Here is a 15,627-nt window from a genome sequence, read left to right on the forward strand (position 1 = left end):
TCGATCCTTTTGCCATTCCAGCCCCTGTGCTAGTTATTATTCCAGTTTGTTTCCACGTTTCCCCATTTATTCAATTTGCCATCCCTTGTGCATGAATGAAAAATTTGACATTGCATTGAGGCCTGACGTGTCAGAATAAGTGATGGTTTCTGAAGGCTTCAGAGTGGCTACCTCGGTGCTGTCAAACTATGTAAAAGTATTTTTAAATAATGAAGGGATGTTGAACACAGACAGGGTAATACACTTCCGCTTGATCTTTACAAAACTGCTTTGGGAGTGAAGAAGTCTTTACCCAGCCAGGGGACTTTTCCCTTCGTCTTTAACAGTCCATTGGTCTTTCATCAAAGTAAATTAGACTGATGCTTGGAGTTTTAACATGAGGTCTAATCACCCAGAACCTAGACTTAACCATTTAGTACTATTCACTGGTTGGATGGATTTAATGTAATGTTATACTAATGTAATGTAATATAAAATACTAATGTATATCTAGTGTATATCGTTCATCATTTAGAAGGAGGAATGATATAGAAAACACTTAAATTGCTCCTTTCTTTTCAATTTAGCTCCTTATTGTAGCATTAACGACCCACCTGCAAATGGAGGGGTGCTTAACCGAACAAGAGAGATCCCAGGAAGCAATCTGGCGTACTATTGTTATGCTGGCTACAGACTAGTGGGGCCCAGAAATTCCACCTGCCGGTTACATCTGAATGGACTGTATCATTGGGATGCCCCAGCTCCACTATGTCAAGGTAATGCAGAACGGCGAATGGCATTTACTGACTCGAGGGGGATTCACTTTAATCTTATGTCTGGTGAAAGTCTTGCAAATGTGATTGGGCTCCCTCTTGTCACAATGTTGAGATGTGTTTGTGTCTGCATAAATCTGGAGGAATTGTGATTCATTTACTGTTTCTTTTTCTATTTGGTCTTCAACATAGCAGGCTACAATTCATGAATATTTCCTAATATCATAGAAAATATCTTAATGAGTAGATTCTGAGAAGTCTTTTAACAAACTTTGTTCAGAAATATATAATCATCGACAGTTATGTAACTGAGCCTTTCTGCATTGTGTTCACTAGTGTGACAGCCCATTGCTGTAACAAGATTTATTTTTGCATAAAGGAATAGAGGATAAGGTGGAGCTAATTACTTTATCTTTAACGCCTGTTTGCGATAGAGCATGCAAGACAATTATCTATTTAAAGGTACAAAGGAAAGGGAATAATTATTTGGAAATTGTGTCCACTCAATTGTGGTCAACTATAGGTGGGTAACAAGCGAACAAAACAAGATAGCTATTTGTTATCCTCACTAAACCTGATAGGAAATTATAATTTTATATGATGAGATCGTCTGTTCCATTTGCACGGTATTCTAAACATGGTATTTCGAACAGTAAGCGTGGGTTTAAGCAAGTGAATGCCACAATCTTCAAGGGTAAAGTTCTGGTTTCCAATGTACTCTAATAGTTGGTACATACTAACAGTACTGGTACATACTAACAGTACTGGTACATACTAACAGTACTGGTACATACTAACAGTACTGGTACATACTAACAGTACTGGTACATACTAACAGTACTGGTACATACTTAGCTTACTTCCTTTTAATCCCTGCCCTTTGAGACACACGGCCACTATAGTCAGAACACAGAACACTCGTGATGAGAAGTGGCCATAGTGTCCACTAATTATGTGGCATAATTTCTGTAAGTGCTGAGAGTAATTCATTCAGCTGTTCTTAAGGTCATGGGGAGGCAGAGGAGGATTCTGGCTTCTCTGTTTAATCCAATTTAAACGTAAGGTTGTGATCAAATTTGACAAGAAAACAGCCTAATTGGTCCCACTGCTTTTACTGGAACTATGAAAACATCTACTAGCTTGAACTGTTCTCAAAATATGTTGCTTTGTTGCTTTGGTAGATGTTCCTGTTGCTTAGGTAGATGAAATTCTGATTTGAATAAACAGTTGCAGGGTGAGAAATTATCGTTTGATGAGAGTATAATTTTTATATTTTCATATCTTTCCATTGGCAGCTATATCTTGTGGAATCCCTCAGTCTCCTGCCAATGGTTCATTCCATGGTTTCCAGTACACAGTGGGAAGCAAAGTGAACTACCAGTGCAATGAAGGGTACAGGATGGAGACAAGTCTCTCCACGAGCGCCGTCTGTCTGGAGGACGGGACATGGAGCAACACTGCACACCCACCTCTTTGTTTACGTGAGAAAAATAACCCTTTGTTTCTATGCCAACAGTACGCTAAAATCGCTTGCCTCATTGAGCCACTGCAGTCAATGCAGGTCTCATTAACATCCTCCTTAGAGAGTAATGTGGAGCAGGTAACGGGTGAGCAATAATGACTAGATCTTTGCGGCTAAGCACTCACACAAAATAAATGGTAGGATGCAACCCCGCCCCCTCAGGCCTGCATTACCAGAAACACTCTAAGCAATCATGTTTAAGTCATTTTGGGACATGACTGTTTAAATTACATGTTCATACTACAATGAGTGTGATTTATGTGAATACAATATATATAACAAAAACATTTGGTCTCAGAAAGTGCTTTGGCGGTTTTATTAATAGAATATAATACTCTGTATAGACTCTAGGACAAAGACCGATAATACACACATCACAAGGCTTTTAGAATATCAAATCACTGAAGTTGGAGAAAGTAAAGGAAATTGAGATTTCTCTGTCATGTCTGGACTTTTGAGTGTGTTCAGAATGAAGGCCAGGGTCGCGGTATTCCATTAACTCTGGCCTGTTCTGTCTCCCCCCACAGCGATCCAATGTCCTAACATTGAGAGCGTGCTCTCAGAACACATGGTGTGGCGGCTGATCTCGGGGTCACTGAATGAATTTGGAGCTCAGATAATGCTGAGCTGCACTCCTGGCTTCTACCTGGGAGGACAGAGGACCGTCAAGTGCTTAGCTAATGGAACCTGGGCTGGAATCGAGGAGAGGTCTACCTGCAAGAGTAAGATACATACTGTGCATGTACCACCAGTCTGCACTGCTTAGAGTTACAGAAAATAACATTTACGTCATTTAGCAGATGCTCTTATCCAGATCAACTTACAATAGTGAGTGCATACATTTTCATATATATATGTTTTTAACTGGTCCCCAGTGGGAATCGAACCCACAACCCTGATGTTGTAAGCACCATGATCTACCAACTGAGCTACACGGGATGATGATCAGTCATGAGAGTGGAGTGCAAAATACTTGACATTTCGAGTATGAATAGTACCTTTTTCTAATTACTGAGAGCAATTTCATTGTCTGACAAGGGCTGTAATTCAGACTGGCAGTTAATAAGTCTGAAATCCTCCCTGCCTCATTGTGGCTCCCAGTGTATTTCTGGACCGTAACATGCATAATCCCCAGGATTTGGTGTGGGAGCTGGGAAGTCACAAGGCAGTATCCAAACATGCAATTTGTTTTGATCACAGCTCTACCTATTTCCTCTACTTAGACATGTTGTGTAAACAACTGTAGTGGTGATGAAGTAATCAGGGAAAATAGGCTCTGCCTAATTAGAGGTCAGAGGGAGAATGTAAACATTCTGATTAGCGGGGACTTCATATTTAATGTGTTTACATGCCATTGTGGACAGGCAAAGGCACATTGGCCTTGGGTTTGATTAGGTGCATCCAGGAGTCCCTGGTGTGTTTTCTGATCATTCCCGGGGTGCCTCCTTACGGGGAAGACATACAGCTCAGGGATGGAATTAAAGTATTTTGAGCACTGGCCAGCTGGGCTAATAGAATACAGCATTATTGTAACTAGCCTGGGTCCAAACTCTGTAATGCGAAACTTTAAAAAAAACATTAGTGGGTTAGTTGGGAAAATGTTCTACTAGCCCGGTCAGAAAAGTACTAGCCTCGAGCTAGCGGGATAGCTTCATTTCCATCCCTGATATGCTGCATGAGTACTCATTTTCATCTATAGCCAATGTCCTTACATACTGTAATTTTTACTGACTCCTTTCTATTCATGTGGTGAACCAGACCGTAGGTGAATTTAAAGAAGGTGAATGCACAATGACAAACAAACAAGCATACTGTTGCATACATTAGAATGGTCTGACAAAACAAAAACAAGGACAATATATAATGAATGTTAGTATAACGGCCAGCAAAATGTGTTTACATAAGGTAGTTGCATATTGTAGCTCAGCTGGTAGAGCACGGCGCTTGTAACGCCAAGGTAGTTGGTTCGATACCCGGGACCACCCATACACAAACATGTATGCACGCATGACTGTAAGTCGCTTTGGATAAAAGCGTCTGCTAAATGGCATATTATTTACATTTATTGTAACATTTACAGGTAACTTGTGAGGGCTGAATCATTCAGCTGCTGTAAGACATGATGTGCCACTTCCCCATTTAGTGTTCTAGTACAAATACACCAGTGGAGGCTGGTGGGAGGAGCTATAGGAGGACGGGCTCATTGTAATGTCTGAAATGGAATCAATGGAATGGAGTCAAACGTGGTTTCCAAATGTTTGATGGTTTTGATAGCGTTCCATTGATTCCATTCCAGCCATTACAATGAGCCCATCCTCTTATAGCTCCTCCCAACAGCCTCCACTGAAATACACAATTCTCTGCATGCCTTTCATTCAGGGATATCTAGTCACTGTAGATCAAAATGCTCCACTAATCAGTCCTCATTGTAGAATTTGTTTCCACTCAGACACAGTGGCGTGCAACCAAGTATAACTCAGTCTCTGATTGTCTGTGTCACTTCCAGTTATCTCGTGTGGGGACCTCCCCTCTCCTCCCTATGGCAACAAGATAGGAACCCTGACTACATTTGGTGCCACAGCGATCTTCATGTGTAATACGGGATACACACTGGTGGGGTCACATGTGAGGGAATGTGGGGTCAACGGGCTCTGGAGCGGAGTGGAAACCAAGTGTCTTGGTACAGTATAAATGTTTATTTCTGTATTTTCTTATCCTGGACGAGCCCCAAAATTGTGTCATCCTGGACGTCCCCCAATGTTATGATCTTGGACGAACACCAAATGGGGTAGAGCACCTTATTGGTTTTCAAATCATTATGCCAGAAACACATTAAGATTCCTCAGGTTACAGTTGATCCGCTTCAAACTCTTGAAGGTCAACCTCTTTTAAGGTAATTTATCTTCAATTACCAGTGTCCAAATTTGATTTAGGGTAGGCAACTTCTTATACTGATCATTCTATCCATTAGATTTAATCCGACCACAGCAGTCAACTACAAAATGTCAGTTAAAAATGAAGATATATTGTACCACCAACATTATTATAGATTAGATTATCGATCAGATAAAATTATTGAGGCAGTTCTCAGCACAAAGACATTCATTATTGGGGGAGGAAAGGATAAAACATTTTTTTAAATGTTTTCATATGTCAAAGTGCCAAATGGTTATTACAGTCTTGAGACCATTTCTAAGAAGAACGTTTGTATTTTTTAATGCCAATCCATACTAATGTGTCAACTATTTCAAGTATCATCTAAGAACTGAAAATATGATGCAGGTATTTGGTTTATTCTCACTTCTAGCTGGCCACTGTGACTCCCCTGATCCTATCATCAATGGTCACATAAGTGGAGGTGGCTCCAGTTATCGTGACACTGTTGTATATCAGTGCAACCTTGGCTTTCGCCTTATTGGCACATCGGTTAGGATCTGTCAACAAGACCACAGATGGTCCGGACAAGCTCCTGTTTGTGTTTGTAAGTGGAGAAACTTAAGTTTTGTTATTGCCTTCATCGATTCTCCCTTAACGATCAGAGATTTACAGGAATTCTCGACCTTTGAATCACCATCACTAATAATTGTGTAAAACTATTTTTGCTCTCTCTTGGCTACCTCTACTTTTTACAAAGCCATTACCTGTGGTCACCCTGGAAACCCAGCAAATGGTCGAACTAATGGCAGCGAGTTCAACCTGAACGATGTGGTCAACTTCACCTGCGGCACAGGATATATGTTGCATGGTGCCTCAAGAGCTCAGTGCAGGATGACTGGACAGTGGAGCAACCCTCTTCCAGTATGTAGAGGTAAGACACGGTCAAAAATAAATTCAAAGCTTTTCAGATATATCCATTTCATTTGTGGGTAAAGTGCATACTTTATTTTGTATTGATAGTTTGTGCATGTCGATGGCTCACAAACCAAACATTAATCTTACTCATTGTGTATTAAAGTGGAACTGACAGCGTTTTGACTACTTTGCAGATATGAAACAAACACACAATCGCAATATCAGTAAAAAATATTAAATTCCCAGTTTATGCTACAAAACCAACTTTATAAGAGGTTTTAAAAATAGGTTATATTTGACTCAATATTCCATGAAGTACACTAAGGTATTTTTGCCAGAATAGATGGATGCAGTTCAATTTATGATTAATATAATTCACCAATACATTTCTTGGTAGGTAAAAAAATATTGCTATCAGGTTATAAATCACAGCTGGCCTGGTACATTGTTTGCTGCCTCCATTTGGGATGCACTGTCAGTTTCAATGACTCAATATTTTGGACAAAAATGGACGAATGTAACTAAGGCTTGGAATGTCAATACAATCAAACTAGCAACGGCAATGATCACAAGTCAGTCATAACGTGGCTAATAGGCTAGCGTATCTATTTATGTAGCAAGCTAAAAACATGGAGCCTAACGTTAGCTAGCTGCTAGGAGGATGTCATGCCATGCTATTGGAGGAGTGGGTGAGTGACTGACTTTTTCCCCCTCATATCGTTTTTCGCTGGCTATACACAGCTAGAGATGCAGGTGGCATTTGGTTAGCTAGCAAGAACTTGAACGACTGTTATGCAGTTAACATATCTCTTGCATTCGCAAATTCACTCTGGCTACCTACTCCGATTTCAGAGCACACTTGTCTGAGTGTGCAAGAGTTCAGAATAACTGATTAATTTATGAATGCGCAACACCTGCTGAATATGACCGGGGTCAGTAAATGTAGGCAAAAAAGTAATAGTTAGTCAAGAACGCTCTAGATAGCATGTAAACAGCCTAACCAGCTCTGCTATGGCGAGCAAAATGGTCAGAGTGAGGTGTTCTCTCATTTGTGTCTGGAAGTAGCTAGCTAGCAAGCTAGCCAATTTTAGCCAGTTAGCTTGGGTGCTTGGTTGGGACAATAATTTATGCATTGGCAGGCAAGCTGCAGAAGGATGAGGAAGCTACAATTCCCCATCGTTTATCAGTGCAATTTTGATGGGCAACTAGCTGAAAAAGTTTGAGAGAGTTTATCTAATGTTCCTTCATTACATTTGAGCTCATCTTGCTCTGGCTAGCATTAGTTGTTGATCTTGTTGATGTGCATAACTGAGGGAGAGAAAGCCTACCTTTTCATGGTTGCTTGATCAATAGGACTGTAAAGTTCCCAAATGTAATAGGATTCCTGTGGTATTTACATATTTGCAGAAATTCATTGAGGTTGCTTTTGTGGCTTTTGGCAAATGCATTCGAATGATCTAAAGTCGTGCTGTTGCAACTGCCTGTAAACGTGGTTCTCTGTAGCTCAGCTGGTAGAGCACGGCACTTGTAACGCCAAGGTAGTGGGTTCGATCCCCGGGACCACCCATACACAAAAAAAAATGTATGCACGCATGACTGTAAGTCGCTTTGGATAAAAGCGTCTGCTAAATGGCATATTATTATTATTATTATTATTATTATAAACACACAGTCCATTTCAAAGTGAATGATGGCAGGCCTGTGTGGCAAATGGCTTGTTTGCATAAAGGCTTACTGTAGCTCTAATTGGCTATGGCGCACCGGTCTGCGTAGACTCCGGTCTTGGATGAGACAGATGTTTTCATTAGGTTTTATTTACTGCAGTGTCTATTAATTGTCCAAACGCACGGCCGCTTTCCCACTCTTTATTGCTATAGAATTTTCACAAATACCTTAGTATACGTAATTCCCAAATATTCTAAGAATTTACGAAAACTTGAAAATGACCATATCTAAGTGCTCGCTTGTCAGATTTTTTTTTTGGAAGTGTCATATTCTTCCTGGGGGTGTATATGAACAGATTTGAATAAGATTTAATGTTGCTAAAATGTTGTCAGTTCCATTTTAAGGAATTTCCTGTTCTAGCCAGGTGATTTTAGAAATTCCAATGGAATGCAACAGACCATGTTACATTACAGCACATCTTCTGACACAAAGGACTGTGTAGGTCTTTGCGGATCAATAATTCATCTTAGTGGTTATTTTCTTGAGGAAGCCTGGTGAAATTGACATGAACATGTTAACAGTATCCGGGACATCTTGTGCTGTGCCTCTGACCTGGTCTCAAACTATCTCCAGTTTACAGGCCAAATAATAATGGATGTCTATTTCTATCCCCTCTTCAGGATCAATGAAGAATAAAAATTGCCCAATTTGTGTACAAAACATTAGGAACACCTGCTCTTTCCATGACATAGACTGACCAGGTGAATCTCTTGTTGATGTCACTTGTTAAATCCACTTCAAGAACTGCTGGGTTTTTCATGCTCAGCAGTTTCACGTGTGTATCAAGAATGGTCCACCATCCAAAGGACATCCAGCCAACTTGACACAACTGTGGGAAGCATTGGAATCAAGATCAAGGCCAGCATCCCTGTGGAACACTTTTAACACATTGTAGTCCATGCCCCAACAAGTTGAGGCTGTTCTGAGGGCAAAAGGGGGTGCAACTCAATACTAGGAATATGTTCCTAATGTTTTGTACACTCAGTGTGTATCTCACCATCAGATTAACCGTTCTCTAAAGACTAGGGCTGTCGCGGTGACTGTATTACCGCCACACCGGCGGTCACGAGTCATGAAGGCAGTCAAATTCCACGTGACCATTTATTCACGGTAATTAGGCTTCTCCAAGCTCTGATGCTGCTGATGGTCATTAGTAGCCTACCAAACTTACTAACTGCCTGGTAATCAGCACTCTATTGTCCCTCTAATCACTCTGACATCAATGCAAATGTATTCGAAAATCTAATCAAACACTTCATGAGAGCCCATGAGCTCATGTTGCGCAACTTCAGTAAAGACCCATGTTAAAAATCAATAATGACATGTATTTGTATGAATAGAATAGTCCTCCATGCTGAAAAAGCAAGGGATAACATGGTTAAAAAAATGTATATAAAAAATATGAAATAGCCTCCTTCACCTGCCACAACAATCTCAGCCTGTTCAGTATTCCTACAGTATGTCAGTGTGCTCCATGCTACCTCAGCCTGTTCAGTATTCCTACAGTATGTCAGTGTGCTCCATGCTACCTCAGCCTGTTCAGTATTCCTACAGTATGTCAGTGTGCTCCATGCTACCTCAGCCTGTTCAGTATTCCTACAGTATGTCAGTGTGCTCCATGCTACCTCAGCCTGTTCAGTATTCCTACAGTATGTCAGTGTGCTCCATGCTACCTCAGCCTGTTCAGTATTCCTACAGTATGTCAGTGTGCTCCCTGCTACTGACACACTCTGTTCAATGTAATTTTGTAAGCCACTCTGCACTCCCACACCCTCACCCAGGGTTCCTTTAGTAATAGTCTTCCAACAATCACCTTTTTTCAAGAGGGTAACCCGAATAATGGTGTCTATTAAAGGTAAGGAACACGCCAATAGCATGTGCCAATTATCAATTTTGGAGGAGTTTTTCCTACCTCTCTGTCCCTAGGGGTTTCATTGACTGCCAAGGCATTGGCAGCTGTCACTGAGGGAAAGCGATCTGTTTAGTTTGCCCTGGACATTACTTTACTTTAACTTTAGGCATTTTTTTGTTGAAGGGCAATAGCTGAAAACAATGTTCAGCCAACTCTGAGGCAAGAGGTACAGCTTGTTATTGTTACTGGGGCTTCATGCCCTGCTGGTTTTAAGTGCAACTGGAGTAAATAAGGAATCTACATTTTGTTCCAAGTAAAACAAAACTAAACAGAAACTGCATATCAACCCACATGTATGACATTGCTACACAGTTATTAGAGAAACTTTATGTCAAATGCTATTGACTGTAGAAAATCTGTAGTTACAGTACATGAGAGAAGCTGTATATCTTAAAAAGCATGGATGGGTTGTTTTGAAATGAATCGGAATCCTGCTATTCAAGCTTTCTCGTTGATTTCCCTTCTCTTCTCACTCTTGGGTTCACTGTCAGACTTTAAGCATGCGGCCGGTTTTATCTTGCAGTGGTAAACTGCTCCGATCCAGGCTTTGTGGAGAATGCCATTCGTCACCCGCAGCAGCGCTTCCCCGAGAGCTTCAACTACAGAACCAGTGTGATGTATCACTGCAAGAAGGCCTTCTATCTGCTCGGCTCATCGCTTCTCACCTGTCAGTCAAACGGCCTCTGGGACAGATCACTTCCCCAGTGCCTTTGTAAGTAATATGCTGGGATTGTCTTGCTCAGGGTACAAGAAGTGGTTGAGGTGGAATCTGGGTCCCAAGTGGTGTGGTTAGTTGCTGTTGGAGAATTATAAAAAGAGTAAATGTACCGTTCTTATAGTGGGGGAAATATGTGGTGAGAAAGAAAGAGTATAGAATCATTATGGCTGTGCTGACAATTTTGTATATAGTGTTAATGTTAGTGATTAAAAGGGGTTGTGGGAGTAGTGCGAGTAGTAGTGGTAGTAACACAGAAGGCATAGAATAAGCAATTGGTTCAACTCAAAAGTTTATAGTAATAACAAGTATTTAGGTGCTGGGTTCAAAAGACATATACTTGATAACAATAACAGACAGTAACAGTAACACTGAAGGCACAAGAAAAAATGAAGGATATCCTGGGTGGCAGGTAGCCTAACGGTTAGAGCGTTGGGCCAGTAACCAAAAGATTGCTGTTTCGAATACCCGAGCCGACAAGGTGAAAAATCTGTCGATGTGTCCTAATTTGCTCCAGGGGCTCCGTACTACTATGGCTGACCCTGTAAAACAACACATTTCACTACAGCTATCTGGTGTATGTGACAATACATTTAAAAATATATATATATATTGTTTAGACCCATGATGGATATAAAGAAGTATTTCTATCAACTGTCCTCTCTGAACATTTTCTCTCCGTTTCACCTGCAGCTATTTCCTGTGGGGATCCTGGCACACCGCCCCAAGCTATTATGTCAGGTAGGAAGTTCACCAACGGAGCCGTGGTCCATTACACCTGCAGCCGCGGCCGAGCACTGATTGGGAACGCCACGCGCTACTGTCAGGAGGACGGGCGCTGGAGCGGCCCACAACCCTACTGCTCAGGTATATCCATCAGCAGGGTCCTACACTCTTAGAAAAAAGGGTTCCAAAAGGGTTCTGCGGCTGTCCCCATAGGAGAACCCTTTTTGGTTCGAGATAGCACTTTGTTTTCTAAGAGTGTACCACACTGCCGGGCAGGGGAGACCTGAAGGCTCTCTAATGGACAGAAATAACAGAGATCGACAGGTTTCAGGGAAGTCAACCCCAGCTGAAAAAACAATGGGTTTCTGTGGGTTTTCCAAGTTTGGTAGCTAGAGCTGTAGGATGCAAGCACTCTGGGTAGAGCCTTGGTAGCATTTCATGGAGGTTAAAAGGAAGGGGGGGGGAAATACTATTTCCATCTCAGAAAACAAGGCTAGAATGACTGATATGCGCTGCCTATGGACCTGCTGCGGTGAGTGATGGGAGGTCGTTTGAGTGTTGTATATTTTCTCTCCCTCATGAGGCGGTAGTTCTGGGGAGTGCGGTGACCCTGGAATCCCACCTCATGGCTCCAGGCTGGGGGACGAGTTCCAGCTGAAGAGCCTGCTGAGGTTCACCTGTGAAGCCGGCTTCACCCTGAGTGGCTCGGCTGAGAGGACCTGCCTCCTCAACGGCTCCTGGAGTGGCACCCAGCCAGTCTGTGAAGGTGAGTCCCCTGCCATATACAGTGCATTCGGAAAGGATTCAGACCCCTTGACTTTTTCCACATTTTGTTACATTACAGCCTTATTCTAAAATGGATTAAATAGTTTTTTTCCCGTCATCAATCTACGCACAATACCCCATAATGACAAAGCAAAAACAGGTTTTTAGAAATGTTTGCAAATGTATAAAAAAAAACTGAAATAAGACATTTACATAAGTATTCAGACCCTTTACTCAGTAGTTTGTTGAAGCACCTTTGGCAGCGATTACAGCCTCAAGTCTTCTTGGGTATGACGCTACAAGCTTGGCACACCTGTATTTGGGGAGTTTCTCCCATTCTTCTTTGCAGATCCTCTCAAGCTCTGTAAGGTTGGATGGGGAGCGTAGCTGCACAGCTATTTTCAGGTCTCTCCAGAGATGTTCGATGGGGTTCAAGTCCGAGCTCTGGCTCGGTTACTAAAGGACATTCAGAGACTTGTCCCGAAGCCACTCCTGCGTTGTCTTGGCTGTGTGCTTAGGGTCGTTGTCCTGTTGGAAGGTGAACTTTTGCTCCAGTCTGAGGTCCTGAGCGCTCTGGAACAGGTTTTCATCAAGGATCTCTCTGTACTTTGCTCTGTTCATCTTTTCCTTGATCCTGACTAGTCTCCCAGTCCATGCCGTTGAAAAACATCCCCACAGCATGATGCTGCCACCACCATGCTTCACCATAGGGATGGTGCCAGTTTTCCTCCAGACATGATGCTTGGCATTCAGGCCAAAGAGTTCAATCTTGGTTTCATCAGACCAGATAATCTTGTTTCTCATGGTCTGAGAGTCTTTTAGGTGCCTTATGGCAAACTCCAAGCGGGCTGTCATGTGCCTTTTACTGAGGAGTGGCTTCCGTTTGGCCACTCTACCATAAAGGCCTGATTGGTGGAGTGCTGCAGAAATGGTGATCCTTCTGGAAGGTTCTCCCATCTCCACAGAGGAACTCTGGAGCTCTGTCAGAGTGACCATCGGGTTCTTGGTCACCTCCCTGACCAAGGCACTTCTCCCCCGATTGCTCAGTTTGGCCGGGCGGCCAGCTCTCGGAAGAGTTTTGGTGGTTCTAAACTTCTTCTATTTAAGAATGATGAAGGCTGGGCCTCCCGAGTGGCGCAGCAGTCTAAGGCACTGTATCGCATTGGTGCAGCTGGCTTCCGGGTTAAGCGGCAGGTGTTAAGAAGCGCAGTTTGGCGGGTCATGTTTCGGAGGACGTATGACTCGACCTTCGCCTCTCCCGAGCTCATTGTGGAGTTGCAACGATGAGACAAGGTCATAATTTAAATTGGGAGAAAAGGGGGTAAAATATAACAAAAGAATGATGGAGAGCACTGTGTTCTTGGGGACCTTCAATCCTGCAGACATCTCTTTGTACCCTTCCCCAGATCTGTGCCTCGACACAATCCTGTCTCGGAGCTCTACGGACAATTCCTTCAACCTCATGGCTTGGTTTTTGCTCTGACATGCACTGTCAACTGTTGGACCTTATATAGACAGGTGTGTGCCTTTCCAAATCATGTCCAATCAATTGAATTTACCACAGGTGGACTCCAATCAAGTTGTAGAAACATCTCAAGGATGTTCAATGGAAATAGGATGAACCTGAGCTCAATTTCGAGTCTCATAGCAAAGGCTCTGAATACTTATGTAAATAAGGTATTTCTGATTTGTATTTGTAATACATTTGCTAAAATTTCGAAAAACCTGTTTTCGCTTTGTCATTATGGGGTATTGTGTGTAGATTGATGAGGAAAATAATTAATTTAATCCATTTCAGAATCAGGCTGTAACGTAACAAAATGTGGAAAAAGTCAAGGGGTCTGAATACTTTCCGAATGCACTGTATACTTTCAGGTCCATTATTATTTGCACCCTTGATAAAGATGAACAAAAAATAAAGTATAAAATAAATAATACAAATATAACAAGCTACTGTATATTGAATTAAAACAAAGGAAATTATTTTATACTAATTAGGGTGTCCACCCACTCTGCCCAGAGTGTGTGAAAACAGACTTTGCTGATGAAATTTCACTTTGTGTTATAAAATACATTTTACCAAGACAAATATGATTATTCATGTTATGAATCATTCAGTGGGGTCTTTCTCTAACATATCATTAACATTATATCAAAAAAGTTGGATTTCGTAACCTAATACATCCGTTAATAAGCACCGAGCTATGTTGACAAATCGGCGCAGGTTTCTCGTAAAAACTTTAGAGGATTTAACATTTTATGGTCGTCATCTTCAAAGTTGTTTCAGCGGGTCATAAAAAGCTACATTTGCATGACACAAGCTGAATTAAATGTAAACGGCTTTGAAAATAAAAAGTTTGGTATACGCTTAGTGCTCCCTTGACATGCTTGTTTTTGTGAGAAATCTTAGAAAAAGAACAGGAAATTTGAATGAATATGAAAAGCATATACTAATATATGAAAATACTACATGTCATGTCCCAAAATTGATATCCATCTTACCTCTATATTGTTTTATGTCCTGTGGATTTGAGAAGAAAGGTGATGAGTTCAGTGGGAAAGTGAGCCTGTCAGGTGGCCAGTAGCCCAGGATTATCTACACAATTAACATATTATTTTACCCATTGGTCAAAAGATGCGTTTTTGATTGGACACCCTATACTAATACAATTGCTCAGAGAAAGAGATTTTGTTTAACCTAAAAACAGTCTAAGCCGTTGGGGGGGAGGATGTTTTACTAAGCAGGAATTGTTTTAGATTAATTTTTTATTTTTTCATTTTAGGACCCTTTATGTACCCCCAAGAAATGTATCATAAGGAATACGGTTTTGAAGTGTCTGCTCAGGAAATAATAATTATTTTTTGAACACATATCCCCTTATTTTCTTGGGCACAAAACTACCTCCATTCATTTTTATGGGTTACCTTTAGACGAGTCCTGTGACACATGTGGGGGTCGTAGAGCAAAACAGAGAACACCATTGTGTTCTTTCCACAGAGTGGTCTTCGTTAGAAGACCGATTTTCGGGATGTCTCATGGTCTGACAAACACCTCTGTATCTCGGCCACCTTCCACCACAGATGCAGAAGGTTGACATACAGTTGAAATTGGAAGTTTACATACACTTAGGTTGGAGTCATTAAAACTTGTTTTTCAACCACTCCACACATTTCTTGTTAACAAACTATAGTTTTGGCAAGTCTGTTAGGACATCTACTTTGTGCACGACACAAGTAATTTTTCCAACAATTGTTTACAGACAGATTATTTCACTTATAATTCACTGTATCACAATTCCAGTGGGTCAGAAGTTTACATACACTAAGTTGACTGTGCCTTTAAACAGCTTTGAAAATTCCAGAAAATGATGTCATGGCTTCAGAAGCTTCTGATAGGCTAATTGACATCATTTGAGTCAATTGGAGGTGTACCTGTGGATGTATTTCAAGGACTACCTTCAAACTCAGTACCTCTTTGCTTGACATCATGGGAAAAGCAAAATAAATCAGCCAAGACCTCAGAAAAAAATGTGTAGACCTCCACAAGTCTGGTTCATCCTTGGGAGCAATTTCCAAATGCCTGAAGGTACCACGTTCATCTGTACAAACAATAGTATGCAAGTATAAACACCAGCCATTATACCGCTCAGGAAGGAGACGCATTCTGTCTCCTAGAGATTAACGTACTTTGGTGTGAAAAGTGCAAATCAATCCCAGA

General features: G+C 41.4%; 1 protein-coding gene across 1 annotated transcript in view; it reads left to right on the top strand.

Annotated features, from left to right (window-relative positions):
* LOC121548096 (CUB and sushi domain-containing protein 1-like) overlaps positions 1-15,627 on the top strand; it is a 442,651-nt gene that overhangs the window by 402,552 nt on the left and 24,472 nt on the right. The window contains exons 49-57 of the mRNA XM_045209890.1: positions 567-755; positions 2,048-2,233; positions 2,802-2,996; positions 4,781-4,954; positions 5,582-5,755; positions 5,909-6,082; positions 10,227-10,415; positions 11,112-11,285; positions 11,728-11,910. Coding sequence (XP_045065825.1) covers positions 567-755; positions 2,048-2,233; positions 2,802-2,996; positions 4,781-4,954; positions 5,582-5,755; positions 5,909-6,082; positions 10,227-10,415; positions 11,112-11,285; positions 11,728-11,910 — 1,638 coding nt within the window. The remainder of the gene's footprint in view (positions 1-566; positions 756-2,047; positions 2,234-2,801; positions 2,997-4,780; positions 4,955-5,581; positions 5,756-5,908; positions 6,083-10,226; positions 10,416-11,111; positions 11,286-11,727; positions 11,911-15,627) is intronic.

Source organism: Coregonus clupeaformis, chromosome 31 (genome assembly GCF_020615455.1).
Source record: "Coregonus clupeaformis isolate EN_2021a chromosome 31, ASM2061545v1, whole genome shotgun sequence".
Lineage (NCBI taxonomy): Eukaryota > Metazoa > Chordata > Actinopteri > Salmoniformes > Salmonidae > Coregonus > Coregonus clupeaformis.